Source organism: Heteronotia binoei, chromosome 21, assembly GCF_032191835.1.
Source record: "Heteronotia binoei isolate CCM8104 ecotype False Entrance Well chromosome 21, APGP_CSIRO_Hbin_v1, whole genome shotgun sequence".
NCBI lineage: Eukaryota > Metazoa > Chordata > Lepidosauria > Squamata > Gekkonidae > Heteronotia > Heteronotia binoei.
The window spans coordinates 41,125,086-41,138,633 of NC_083243.1; the positions used below are offsets into that span (position 1 = coordinate 41,125,086).

Sequence of the window (13,548 nt, forward strand, 5' to 3'; positions counted from 1 at the left end):
GTGCACAGTGTTCCAAGGGGAAAGATCCTATGTTTTTCCTAGAGGCTGCAGGATAATGTACATAGTTTTGGTGGGGATGGAATAAGGGCCTTCTAGTGCCCTCTATAGCCAGGCCATTTTAGTTACAGGCGATGCAAAGAAGTTGCATAGAAATAATTTTATGTGATCTTTTGTAATGATCATACACCTGAGAATTAATTGAGGCTTACTCCTAAATATGCATGATAGTAGCCTTACTTACTTTGTTAATTTTCTTATATCTTCTTTGGGAATATGCTGTATAAAAACTTGAACTGTTTCACAGTAATTGTTTATTATGTATATTTGTAGGATTACTTTTGCATACTGCCTTTCAAAGTCAATTCTCAAACTGGTCTGTAGTCTAAAAACATACAAATTACAAATCAAATAATAAAATCAAACAAAACAAACAATCAAATAAGCAACCTAAATATCTTTAACCTTAAAATATGTCTTAAATACCTAGTAAAATATTTCTGTCAGCTTCCTACAAGAGTCAACCAATAAGGCCAAATGTACTTCCTTAGGAAAAGAATTCCACAGCAATTAGCCTTCATTCTACAACAAAGGCATTCATTCCACTGAAAAAACTAAGTGGATACCAGTCTTGCAAAAGTGGTACCCACAGCAGGACCTCTGCAGACTTTTAAAATACTCAGGAAGAGAGAGGATACCATATGAATGTTTTGTGCATTAAACATAGTAGTTCATTTACTTGTTGCAGGCCTATCTGTGAGAAGTGTTTGCTGGCGAGGAGATCACATTCTAGTTGGAACACAAGACAGTGAAATTTTCGAAATTGTGGTGCATGAACGCAATAAGCCTTTTCTTATCATGCAAGGGCACTGTGAAGGAGAGCTTTGGGCCCTGGCAGTTCATCCTACAAAACCACTGGCCATGACTGGAAGTGATGATCGATCAGTCAGGTTAGCTCATTGGTGACTTTTATGGTTTCTTATGTATGCACTCCCAGTTTTGATATAATTTTATTTATTTATTTAAAACATTCTACTGAAAAGGCAGTTCACAAAAAATATTTCAATAGCATCAAAATTACACTGAATAGGAATAAGACAAGGGATTTGGAATAGGATTCCCATACCCTCGATGGGGGCAGGGGTTCTTCCACTTTTGGGGCCTCCAATCTGCTGCCACAGAGCTGGTTGGTGGGGGAGCCTCACTCCTGAAGTTTTGATATAATTTTATTTATTTATTTAAAATAATTTACCCCCTCCAGCATGATGACATCACCCAGATATTATGTCATTGTGCCAGGCACATCACGAGCGAGATGCTCTAGCATTTGGGTAAAAACTATGATGACCATAGAGTTTTTTCCAAAATGATAGAGCGCCTCCCATGTGATGTGCCTGGTGTGATGACACCACTTCTATGATGATGCCACTTTGTGTGCTGAAGACTCCCTGAAGGAGGACTGGAATCCCCAGCTAGTAGCCAGGTAAGACCTGGCAACCCTTATTTGGAAGTAGTAGGGAAGGTGGCTGTGGAATTTGGTACTATTCCTTCTGTAAAACAGAGGAAAGGAGAACATTATTTACATCCCCCTCCCTGATCTTTTTGAAAGAAAGGTGGAATAAAAGTATGATAGATGTGTATTATATTTTCTTTTTAAAAAGTGATCTAATTTTCAGGTAAACTGGATTTTTAAATTAAAATTTTCCAATTTACCTTTTAAAATTCAAAATTAAGTATGTGATCCAGCTCGTACAGATATATTTAAATCAAGAAAGCACTTCTGCATGTGTTATGTTAAACCTCTGGATATCATTAGTATTACTGTAGCCTGAATAGCTCCCCTGGTTTCTTCTTGTGCTCTGGTAGGATAACAGTTCTCGGTTACTTATTGTGTAATCTCTGTTCATCACACTGATAGGCTTTGTGCCTGCGTAGTTTCAGAAATTTCTAACACTAAAGCATAGGTATGAAAATCCTTTCCCTTCAGAGAAAGAAATCTGGACTGAAGATGCCCAAGGTGAAGGTATTTTATTTTCCTGCTCAGTTTCCCTTCGGTGGTCATTCAATGATCCACCTACCTTCCCTGCAATGGCTGTGGTATCTTTTGGAGAGGAACTGAGCTGGACAAGGAACCTTCTCTCCCTTGGGCATGCACAATCAAGACTGTGCCTCTGAAGGGAAGGAATCTCATACCTTAAAACAAGCTCTAGAACTTTCACTGGTGCAAAGCCCATCGTGAATGCACAGATGACCGCTTGAAGAAGAGCAGTTGCAGGTAAGCAAAATATTTGTTCTTATTTGCATCTTATTGTGCTTTCATTATGGTGAATAACTTTTTAAAATTGGAATTTGTTGACTCACTTCTGTTTGATACTAATTCTTACTACATCACAGAAGTATACTAATAAGACTGTGCAGAATGTTCATGGCATTCAAATTTTGATGTGAAAATTGCCATTTCTGGAGGGACAAAAGTCATGTTGAAAGACAAGACAGCTTTTGCAAAAATTTGCTCTTTACAATAAAAATGTGCAGCACTTTTCATGTATTGACAATCAGTATGTTGAGAAATAAGGAATATGTGGACTATGTAGTCTGTCACTTCATTTAAAGTAGTAATTGTTGATCCTGACACATCCATGCCAGTTATAAATACATTGAAAGGAGTTGGTCATAAATTTGTGTGTGTAATTTATATGATTGGAGCACTTGATCATATCACTGAAGTTTTCTAGCTCACGATTCCCACTACGTCTATTCAGATTCTATACAGAAATGCAGCCATTCTACCCCAGATCATCTCTGCTTTTTGTGGTGATCTGAATCTACATTAAAGGTTGTGTCACAGCTAGTGAAATGGTCATTTGATTTCTATATAAAATGAAATAACGAATCATCTTATTGTGATCTTGACAAAAATTAAGGAGCAGCCTAACAGGGCAATTTGCTGTGCAGCCACTGATATTGTATAATGTTTGGGGGACATTGACCCTGGGTATTAATCCAGTCCTGGACACAGGAAACTCATGAAAATAAGACATAGGCTTCATTATGAAATTTTGAAAGATTATTATACAGATAATAATATTTCTTTGCAATGTTTATGCTGAATACTTTTCTTGTAGAATATGGAGCCTTATAGACCATGCACTGATTGCACGGTGCAATATGGAAGAACCAATTCGTTGTGCAGCTGTTAGTACTGATGGAATTCATCTTGCACTTGGAATGAAAGATGGTTCTTTCACAGTACTTCGAGTTAGGTATGTTTATAAATTAGAGACTATTAAACAAAAATAAACACAAAACCAATTAATTATTTCAGACTAGTTATGTCACATTGATACACTGCAGTCAAAAAAGTATAATACCATTCTGGTAAAAAGTTGATTTTCATAGGCAAAGGTCTGCCTTCTACCTGGCATTGCTGTGTGGCATCACTATGAGATCCATCCTTCCATTTAGAATCCTGTAATGTGCTTGTATGGTACACAACACTAGTGCTGCATACAGCTGGTAGTTGGGAGAATTTTGCACAAAGGGAACCCAGGAAAAGGAAAGGTCCCCTGTGCAAGCACCAGTCATTTCCGACTCTGGGGTGACGTTGCTTTCACAACGTTTTCACGGCAGACTTTTTATGGGGTTGTTTGCCATTGCCTTCCCCAGTCATCTACGCTTTCCCCCCAGCAAGCTAGGTACTCATTTTACTGACCTCAGAAGGATGGAAGGCTGAGTCAACCTCGAGCCGGCTACCTGAAAATCCAGGTTCCACAGGGGATCGAACTCAGGTCGTGAGCAGAGCTTAGGACTGCAATACTGCAGCTTTAACACTCTGCGCCAAGCCCCCTACAAATTGACCCACTATAAATTTGTAACACATTCCCCCCCCCCCCCCCAAACCATACATGATCCTGGTCCCTATGTGCAATTTCATATGTCATCAAAGAAAAACTTTTCTTTTTGAAATGATATTAAGGCTACAGGCCTAAGGACATTTTCCTGGAAGTAAGACTTATTTAATAAAGTGAGATTTACTTCCAAGTAAACCAATTTAGGATTGCTCCCAAAGAGAGCATATCATGGTAATGAGTTTGCATCCTGCATCAGTCATCTCAACACCATGCCCAGCCTAGTAAAGTGTACTCGTTCCCCCCCACCCCCGTATCTTTGTGCCCTGTTCACAAGCAATGGCTGGATCCTTCAAGTGGTCTGCTGTTGGAAAATAAGAAAATAGAGGGATAGTCTCTCCTGATTCCCCTCTTGAATGCACTTTCCTCAAATCCATGGGGCTTTTTGCCAGTGAGGGTCCCTTGACTCCCACAATTAGGGAAAGGGAAAGGTGAGGAAATAAAATTTCTGCTGCTAGGGCATCAACAAGATCAAATTTTATTTTGCAGTTTGAAAAACTCCCTGCTTTATTTTGGTTCCCCAGACAGGTAAGTGCACACGGATGAGGATTTTCTTATTAACCTGTAGGTGCCTCAACTTGAAACTGGCAGTTGTCTTCTGTCATTGTAGAAGTGTCTTCTTGATGGAAGTACAAGGCCTGCATGTGTGAACTTGGGGAATGGTAGAGAGCTAGGTGCAATACACAGTGAAATTAAACATCTTTACATATAGTCTTAACCATCTGATATTTTTCTTTTTCTGTGTTGCAGAGATATGACAGAGGTTGTTCATATTAAAGATAGGAAAGAAGCTATACATGAATTAAAATATTCACCTGATGGAAATTTCCTTGCAGTTGGCTCCAATGACAGCTCTGTTGATATTTATGGTGTTGTTCAGCGGTACAAAAAGGTTGGAGAGTGTGCTGGATCCACAAGTTTCATCACTCATATGGACTGGTCATTGGACAGTAAATATTTGCAGACCAATGATGGCAGTGGGAAAAGGCTATTTTACAGGATGCCTGGTGAGGTTTTACTTATGTGTGAATATAGGCAAAAATCTTGATGTTTAGGTTACCATATGCTTTTATAGCAGCATATTCTTGTTATAGTGGTTATGGCCAGTATTTCCTCTCCAAACCAGTCCCCAGTAGGCTTGGCACCCTGTTATCCTCCTCTGTAAAAATAGATCTGCAGTTCAACTGTTTTCCTATCTGAGCATGACAACTTAGCTTTAGTGCATGAAAAAGAAACAATGCTGAAACTGACTATAATACATAAATATTACAAATTTCTGCGCTTTCAGTATCCCACTGGATATTGGGGTAGGGCAGTGGTATCTTCCAAAAGGTCAATGTAAAAAATATTGTGACATGTTAGACTAACTACTACATTATATTCATATGTGCTACCCCTCCTCCACCATGTTTATTACATTTCCTTTAGTTCTCATATTATCTACTAAGTTCATCCACCTTTTTCTTCAGGTCATGAATATAAATTACAAACTGTTTTCCATCCCAATAATTTGTTTATTTATTCATTGATTTTATTTTCTATTTGTTGTTACCATCCAAACAGGAATTACAGATACTTTATGCATATAAACTATAAAAACAAACTGACAGTAATAAAATCTAAAAATCTCTGTAACAATGTTGAATGAAAACACCTGAAGAAATGGGAGGCTTATTTTTATTTGTACATTTTTTGTCAAACAGTTAAAATAATGAATATCGTCATTGCCTTAATAGATGACACAAAGAATTAAAACTGTCTTTTATGATTAGGTGGAAAAGAAGTGGCAAATAAAGAAGAACTAAAAGGTATCCAGTGGGCTTCATGGACCTCAATTTCAGGCCTTGAAGTTAATGGAATATGGCCTAAATATTCAGATATCAATGATATCAATTCTGTAGATGCAAATTTTATGGGCCAAGTTTTAGTTACTGCTGATGACTATGGAATAGTAAAACTGTTTCGGTATCCTTGTTTAAGAAAAGGTAATTTTTCTGTTTGAACATAGAATTTAATTAATAATGAGTCTTACATGTATGGGAATCTGGGAATTTTTTTTTTAAAGCTGGAAAATGTTTTAATGGGTTTAGAGCTAGTTTAAATATGTCTAAATACTGGGCCATGTCCAGTAGAATGTTTCATTTCCTTCCCCCTTTAAACTGCGTGTTCCTGTATGATCAGCTTGCCATATGTCTTTCAGAGTTGCTCTGTCAGAAGCACAAGCAGAAAGTATCCCTAATTACATGAAATGAATTGCATAATTCTTAGATGATATTATTTACTTAAATAATGGAATCTTATTACGTAAACTAAATACTAATGAATTTTAGTATTAATAATCCTGGTTTGTGTTTCAGGTAAGACATATTGCAGGATCAAGGAAATCCCATGTTCAAATTAGCATAGTGTAGTGGATCTAAATACTTTTTGTTGTTGTTCAGTAAGGGAGTTGTGGAGGGGTGGATAAGGTTGTGCAAGAACCCAGATTTCTTGCTGGATTGAAATCTCTTCCTGGAAAATAATAAATGAACAAATGTTTGAGATTCAAGCAAATGTTTTTTGGTTAGTTTAGGCTGCAGTCCTAAAAGCACTTTTCTAGGAGTAAGCCTCATTGAATAAAATGGGACTTACTTCTGAGTAGAATTTTTTAGGATTGCTCTTAGCTCCTAGTAGTAATCTTGCAAAGTAGCAAAATAAAGTTCCGGCTGACTAAATTGATATAGAAGATATTATGCAACATACTGTTGTAGTATTGTGAACAACAGGACATTTCAACTTTGCTTTTATTTAAGAAAAATGCTTTATTTCGGACTCTGCCCCATTATCTCTCTGGCTGGATCTTCTTTCAATCAGCGTCTCAGTCAGTTTGCTCAGCCACTCACTTCCATACAGGAGCCCTGCAGGGCCAAAATATGCAAAGCAGAAACTTGCCCCTAGAGGTGTTTGTATACATTAAAACAACTGTATAATGCAGAGGTACCGAACTCATTTATTATGAGGGCTGGATCTGACATAAAGGTCACTTTGTTGGGCTGTGCCATGTGTGCCATAAAATGTAACGCAAGACACCTGAGATATAAACTTTATAAAGATGATTTCAGATGTCAAATGGCTTTAGCAGGTGGATGACAATAGCAAACCTGATTGGATTAGGTGTGCAGAGGGGTAGTAGAATCATAGAGTTGGAAGGGACTTCCAGGGTCATCTAGTCCAACCCCCTGTACAATGCAGGAAATACCAGCATTGGTGTTGAGACAGGAAACTTAGGTCTCAATTCCATCCAGGAAGATTCAGTCCAGGAGGACGCAAAGAATAAATGGACATAAGTCTGACATTAGAAACCACAACATTCAGTTGCCCTAAGTCTAGCACTGTTCTTACAAAGGAGTTTCAAAGGGGGATTAGAAGCAGAGGCTGCTAAATTGCAATTGATAATGAAGCCCAAGGCAATGCGTCTTCCTGGACTGAACTGAGAACAAGTTTTCATGTGTCATTGCCAATGTGTACTAGTATCATCTGAAATCACTCCACTTTCCAAATTATAAAGACCAACCCAAGTCTTCTAATTCCTAATCCAGATAGGAACAGAGAAGTCCAGTCTTTTTTAAAAAAACCCAACTGTTCAGAATAAGTCAAAATAATTTCCTCAGTGTAGATTTGTGCTTGTCAGAAAAATCCATCCACCCACTTTTCCTCCCTCCCTTTGAAAAAGTGCACTTGCACACAAAAGATTATACCTGGAATAAATGTTGTTGACCTTAATGCTGCCATGGGACTCCAACTTGTTTTCTCTCTCTTTCCTTCCCCTACCTTCCTCCCCAAAAAAGGAGTAGCCCCAGAAAAGGAGGCAGAAGCCATATGTGTGTGTGAGGGAAAGGGGAGGGAAGGAGGCAAGAGGCAGAAACAGGAAGCAAAGAGATGCTGGGGGGAAAGCAAGCTACGGTGTGGCTGCAGCAGCAGCCCTGGAAAAGGAAGCAGGAGAAGGAAATTGTTCATGGGATGGATTCGAGCCCTCTGCCAGCCAGATCCCTTCCATGGGCCACATATTTGACACCCCTGGTATAATGCACCCTTTTAAAATACTGTTTTCAAGATTTGTCTGTCTCCATCTATTGTTGTCTTCTTCCAGCATATGAAGATTTGTCTGGCACCCTCAATAACTGTTACTGGCCCTCCTCCCTGGTTTTGGTATTATGTTTATATGTTTTATTGAATACACAGCCCAGCAGGAACTCATTTACATATTAGGCCACACCCCATGACACCATCATTGTTTCACACAGGGCTTGTAGAAAAAAAACCCAGCAGGAACTCATTTGCATACTAGGCTACACCCCCTGATGCCAAACCAGCCGGAACTGCATTCCTGTTCAAGAAAGCCATATATATATGCACATAGAAATATTTTAAGTAAATAAATAAAATATCATTTGAAACATGAAACTCTTTTTTTTTTGCAGGAGCAAAGTTTAAAAAATATCTTGGTCATTCAGCACATGTGACAAATGTCCGATGGTCACATGATTATCAATGGGTTATTTCTATTGGTGGAGCAGATCATTCTGTTTTTCAGTGGAAATTTGTTCCTGAAAGAAAGCTGAAGGATGCTCTTCACATAGCACCACAAGGTGAGAGAAATAGCTGATGAGTGGGAAGGAGGTTAAGGGTTATTCAAGGTTTCTATATCATGGAGTGTACTTTCCTTTAATGCTTTACAAGGCACACAGTTGTGTTATTCCTGTCTTGATTTTCCCCCTTGCAGACTGTTTTATACTGTCCTCTTTATCCTTACTCTTCTGTCTGACCACCTGATTTCTTACTTTCTTCAGTGTCATGGGTGCAGACATCTGAAGTACTTGGAATTCAACCTTGATCACAAACAAACAAACAAAAAACCCTCCATAGCTACTAGAAAAATCTTTTTTCACACAGGAATCAGCAGTCCTCTCTGTAGTACTGCTTTGTGCTCAACACGGGAAATACTTTTGTAGTATGATTTTTATCTTGATTATATTGGCTTTTTACCCCTCCTTGTTAAACCATTATTTATAGTATTTGCACATGCCAATAAATATGACTGACTGACCAAACACAGGAAATATACATTATTTTACCATCAGAAGTCTGCTCATGGTGCCCTACTTTGAGATATAAATTTTGTGTGATTTTTTCCCATAGTGAATATAGTAGATTGGGTTAAAACAATCACATTTCAAATGGCTTTTTATAAAACGTTATGACAGCTTACACAGAAAATTCAAATATCCATAACCCGTTCTGATTCAACTACCTGCCTTCTCAAGTGAATTTTAAGGTGGACAGATTAAAGATGGTCATTTACTAATCCTAAAGAGGTATTCTTAGAATATAGTACCATTTTATTCAGTGAGCAAAACTACATGTATGTTCCCTTCTGTATGCACAGCTGAAGCCTTCCTGGGTTGGGAAGCCTTCAGTCAAGCTTCACTTTTATCTTGATGCCCTAAACCAAATGGAGTTTGTTTCTTCCTCAAAAGGAGGGAGGAAGCACAGAAACATCACATACAAGCCCATGGTTTCTCACAGTGTGTGACTGTGGCCTTGGGAGTGAAGAGAATAAATTTAAAAACTCATGAAGTATCATGAAAGGTAAAACTGACTTTTGTTTTTGATGTTGGTTCTCATAACTGCTTTATGAATAGTTTTAATTTATGACAGTTCTCATTACTTTTAAATTTATAATTACTTGTTATGTTTAGTAGAGTGTTTTTCAAATTACATTGATGTTAATAGTAGTTTCATTATCTGTTTGGTTTATTTTGTGACACAGAAAGCCTGGTTGATTCTAATAGTGAGGAGTCAGATTCTGATCAGTCTGATGTTCCAGAGCTGGACTCTGAAATTGAGCAAGAGACTCAGATCACATATCGTCGACAGGTATGTTTTAATGAAACACTGTGATCCTGCCTCCAATTTAGCAAGCCCCGCATAGTCTAGAGATTGGATATTGCACAGTCCATAAAGGTCTACAAGCAGTGGCAAGGCAAAGTGGTCAGAGCGGTTACAACAGATGTGTCCTGTCTATCTAGGAGCAGTTGTAAGAGAGACGTGAAGAATAATATTCAGTTAAAAATATTGAATACAGTTCCTCATGTTCATTTAACCCTTATGAACTTACTTTGTTTGGCTGTGATGACACATGAGCTGGTCATGGGTCTGTTCAGTTCAGCACTGAAAGACTCAAATGCCTGCTGAAGACTTTTGTACCAGGTTTTTTTCAAAATTGTGCATATGCAAAAATGCTGTCTGTCCAAACAGATCAGCAGCCATTAAGGTTGCTAAGAACTACTAGATGAACACCAAACAAGAGGATTTAAAATTTTTAAACTGATTTAACTGTCTGTTTAAATAATTATCTGCTGGGTGGAGCAGCAGTGTGGCATGGTTGAGGGATGATAGAACAATTTGGGCATTTGAAAACCTGCATGTTTGAACAACTAGTTGTACTGTTCTGAAGGAACAGGGTGAATCAACTTGCCCAATGGCCAGATTGACAGACAAATAGTCTTGAAAAATCGCGTTCATATTTGCAACTGGTGAACAGGACATGAGATGAACTAGCAGGTGTTTGAGCATTCCCAGTAGTAGAACATCAGAAGGGCCCTGCTGGATCAGACCAGGGGTCCATCTAGTCCAGCATCCTGTCTCACACAGTGGCCAGCCAGTTCCTATGGAGGGCCAACAACAGGGTAGAGAGACTGAGGCCTTCATAAGAACATCAGAAGGGTCCTGATGGATCAGACCAGTGGTCCATCTAGTCCAGTGTCCTGTAGTAATTCTGAGTTCTATAGAAACAGTTTCAAAATCGTATTCAATTCAAATGATGCTGGGAGTTAGCTTTGTTGCTCCTTTTTTTTTTTCTTTTCAGTGTGGCATTTTATTATTTTTAGCCTTTTCTGCAAGGTTCATTGAATGTTATATGTTGTGTATTTTTATAGATTCCTGTGAAGGTGGATGAATCTATCAGGAACCGTTTTTGATAACTTTTTATTAATTATTTTCTTTCACACTTTTTTTTTTTTACTGTGCCTGGGTACTTTTCTTCATGTTCGGTGCCAATACTTTTCTTAATTCTAGAAGCTGTTGCAGCAGCTTGACCTATTGCAGTTTGTTGCAGTGGAGGTTCATGCAGAGTTCCTTGTTATGCAGTAGCTTGATTCCCAAGGACATATTGGGGTTTGGCTGTCTGTCCAGGTACCAGAATACAGATCCATTACCACAGTGCTACACAGGGAGCAATCTTAATCAGATCTTCTCAGAAGCAATTCCCTTTTTACTCAGGGGGCTTACTTCTAGGAAAGTGTTCTTAAGATTGTAGCCATAACTATCGAACATGCCTCTGCTGTCATATCTTCTTTGCAGATTTTTTTCAGCCTTTCTGATGTAAAAACTTCTGAAGTCAGTGGAAAATTTGCCCTAGTACTGAGTTCATCATTGTGGTCTCTATGCAGTCTCACATGGGAACTGCACAGCCACGGGAAAGGAGCTAGCAAGCTTTAAAAGAAGTTTCCAGAGCCAAAGAGTGCTCGCCCTCCCTTCTTGTGGAATTTTCCTGCCCAGTGGTCACACAACCTGGAGGGAGAGCACTCTTTACTCAGTTCTCTTCTTGCTGCCATTTGTGACCTGACAAAATAATGACATCCTTTGGTGTTACTGAAGATATCTTATCTAAGATTTTTGGAGAGATGGCTCTTTTAAAGAAGTGCCAGAATTGTGGTGCCAAGATGGCACAAAATATCGAACATCAAGCTTGTTTATTATGTTTGGGCAAGGGACATAACACCTCCTCATGCCTAGCTTGTGGTCTCTTAACAATGTGAGAGAAGGAAGGGCAGTGCGTTTTAAAGTGGTGTCGTGGGAATGAGTGTTAGTGCTTTAGAACTGTCTACTAAAAACTGAGATAGTCTTGAGAAGAGAGTATGGGCTCCATCTGTGAGTTCTGTACCAATCATGTATTGGAGCCACCAGAAAGATTGGCCACACAGTGATCGGCCTCTGAGCCTCCCACAAAAAAATAAAAAAATTGAAGCACTCAGTCAGAGTGTCTCTGAAGCACTCTAACTCACCTACCTATGGGGACTCTCCTCAATGTCAACATCCCTCCATGGACAGCGGTTGAGTGTCCAAGTCACCTTGGTGCCGACAGATCTCTCCCTGCCAATCTTTGGCATTGAGAGAAGTGTTGGAACCAAGTCCAGGCATCAGATAATCCAGCAATGATGTCTCCTCAACATTGGCTATCAATATGGATCAGGGTCAGTTGCTCCCTGAAGCTGACTGCACCATCATCTTCAAGGCACCACCATGCCTTGAAGATGACCTGTCAGGAGATTTTTGAAATACAACCCATTCAACCTCCAGTTCAAGAGTCACAATGTCAAATGGAAAGGGATGTTGGAAACTGTTCTTTGGGACCCTTACATACTAGTACATATGATGCTCCCAGCTAATTGGGGAGGTTGAGACCAACATCAGTTCCCAATTTGGGGTCCAAATCTCCATTCTTCCAGGAGACACAACAGACTCATGCCTCAAAGACTGATATGTGTTCTCAGTCTTCTGACTGAGAATAAGGCTTTGACAGAACATCAGACCCAGAGTCTGAGAGCACTTCTCTACCCTCACCGGATAACAGGGTTGCTGAGCCATCTGCCACCTCTCCCAGAGAGGATCTGAAGCTGTACTCAGCAGACTATTAACATAGTGTCCTGCCCGGCCCGGGCGAGGACTGCGCGAGGGGGACTCCCATACGCTTGCCAGCCGTTCCCCCCCCCCCGTCGCCGCCCCGAGAGCTTCCCACAACTCCCCAAGCCCCCACGGCAGCCCTGCTGCTCACCTGGGCCGACGGAGCCCTGGCGGCGGCCCGAGCAACGCCCCCCAGCCGACGTGCTCGCCTCTGGGTCCGAGGAGCGTGGCCAGAGCGAGACGTCGGGGAGCAGGAGGGAGAAGCCAAGCCCAGTGCCGGGCAAAGAGGAGGAGAGCCGCCTGACCCGTGGTGGGGAGAGACGCCGCACCCCAGCACGCTGCAGAGGCCCAGGACGCCTGAGGCACGCCCAGGCAGCCAAGCCCCAGCATGCCTCTCCCGGGCGTCCGGGGCTTTGAAGGGGGGTGGAGCCAGGGAGGGGTGGAACCCAGGAGGGGGGAAGGACTGGGACGGGAGGATAAAAGGGAGGGAGGCAGGAGGTCGGGGAGGAAGCTGGCCGGTGCTTATTGAGGCTGCCTCCAGAGAGAGAGGGACAGGAGCTGCTGCACAGCGAGAAGGGGAACGGGGGCCCTTAGTGAAGTAACCTGGCTCCCACCCCTGTTTCTGAGACCTCTGGGGAACACCCACAAAGTACCTGAGGGGGGCCGCCCGGGATAGAGGGACGACGGCTGCACCGGGAGACCGGGAGGGGCTCCAGGGTGCGACACATGGCAAAAGCCCTCTACCTTGAATATCTGTTGTCTGAGCCAAAATCATCTGACCTTATAATGAATGGAACTACTTTGCAGCCTGGAATCTGGCCCAGTGGCTTTACTATTTATCCAGGGCCTGCAAGATGCTGCCATGTCTGCTTGGAGTAAACCAGCTTCCACGTAGAGTTTACTCAAGAAAGCTAGAGAA

At 40.8% G+C, this 13,548-nt stretch overlaps 1 protein-coding gene across 10 annotated transcripts in view; it reads left to right on the forward strand.

Moving 5' to 3' along the window:
- Nucleotides 1–13,548, forward strand: part of EML5 (EMAP like 5) — a 134,998-nt gene that overhangs the window by 51,201 nt on the left and 70,249 nt on the right. For 9 of the 10 annotated variants that reach the window (XR_009556528.1, XR_009556527.1, XM_060261251.1 and 6 more), the window contains exons 7-12: nucleotides 746–947; nucleotides 3,123–3,260; nucleotides 4,656–4,912; nucleotides 5,678–5,890; nucleotides 8,366–8,533; nucleotides 9,715–9,821. Coding sequence is in view for 8 of the 10 variants with exons in the window: in XM_060261251.1 (XP_060117234.1) it covers nucleotides 746–947; nucleotides 3,123–3,260; nucleotides 4,656–4,912; nucleotides 5,678–5,890; nucleotides 8,366–8,533; nucleotides 9,715–9,821 (1,085 nt within the window). In the remaining 2 variants the exon portion in view is untranslated. The remainder of the gene's footprint in view (nucleotides 1–745; nucleotides 948–3,122; nucleotides 3,261–4,655; nucleotides 4,913–5,677; nucleotides 5,891–8,365; nucleotides 8,534–9,714; nucleotides 9,822–13,548) is intronic. The other variant, XM_060261249.1, reaches the window with a different exon arrangement.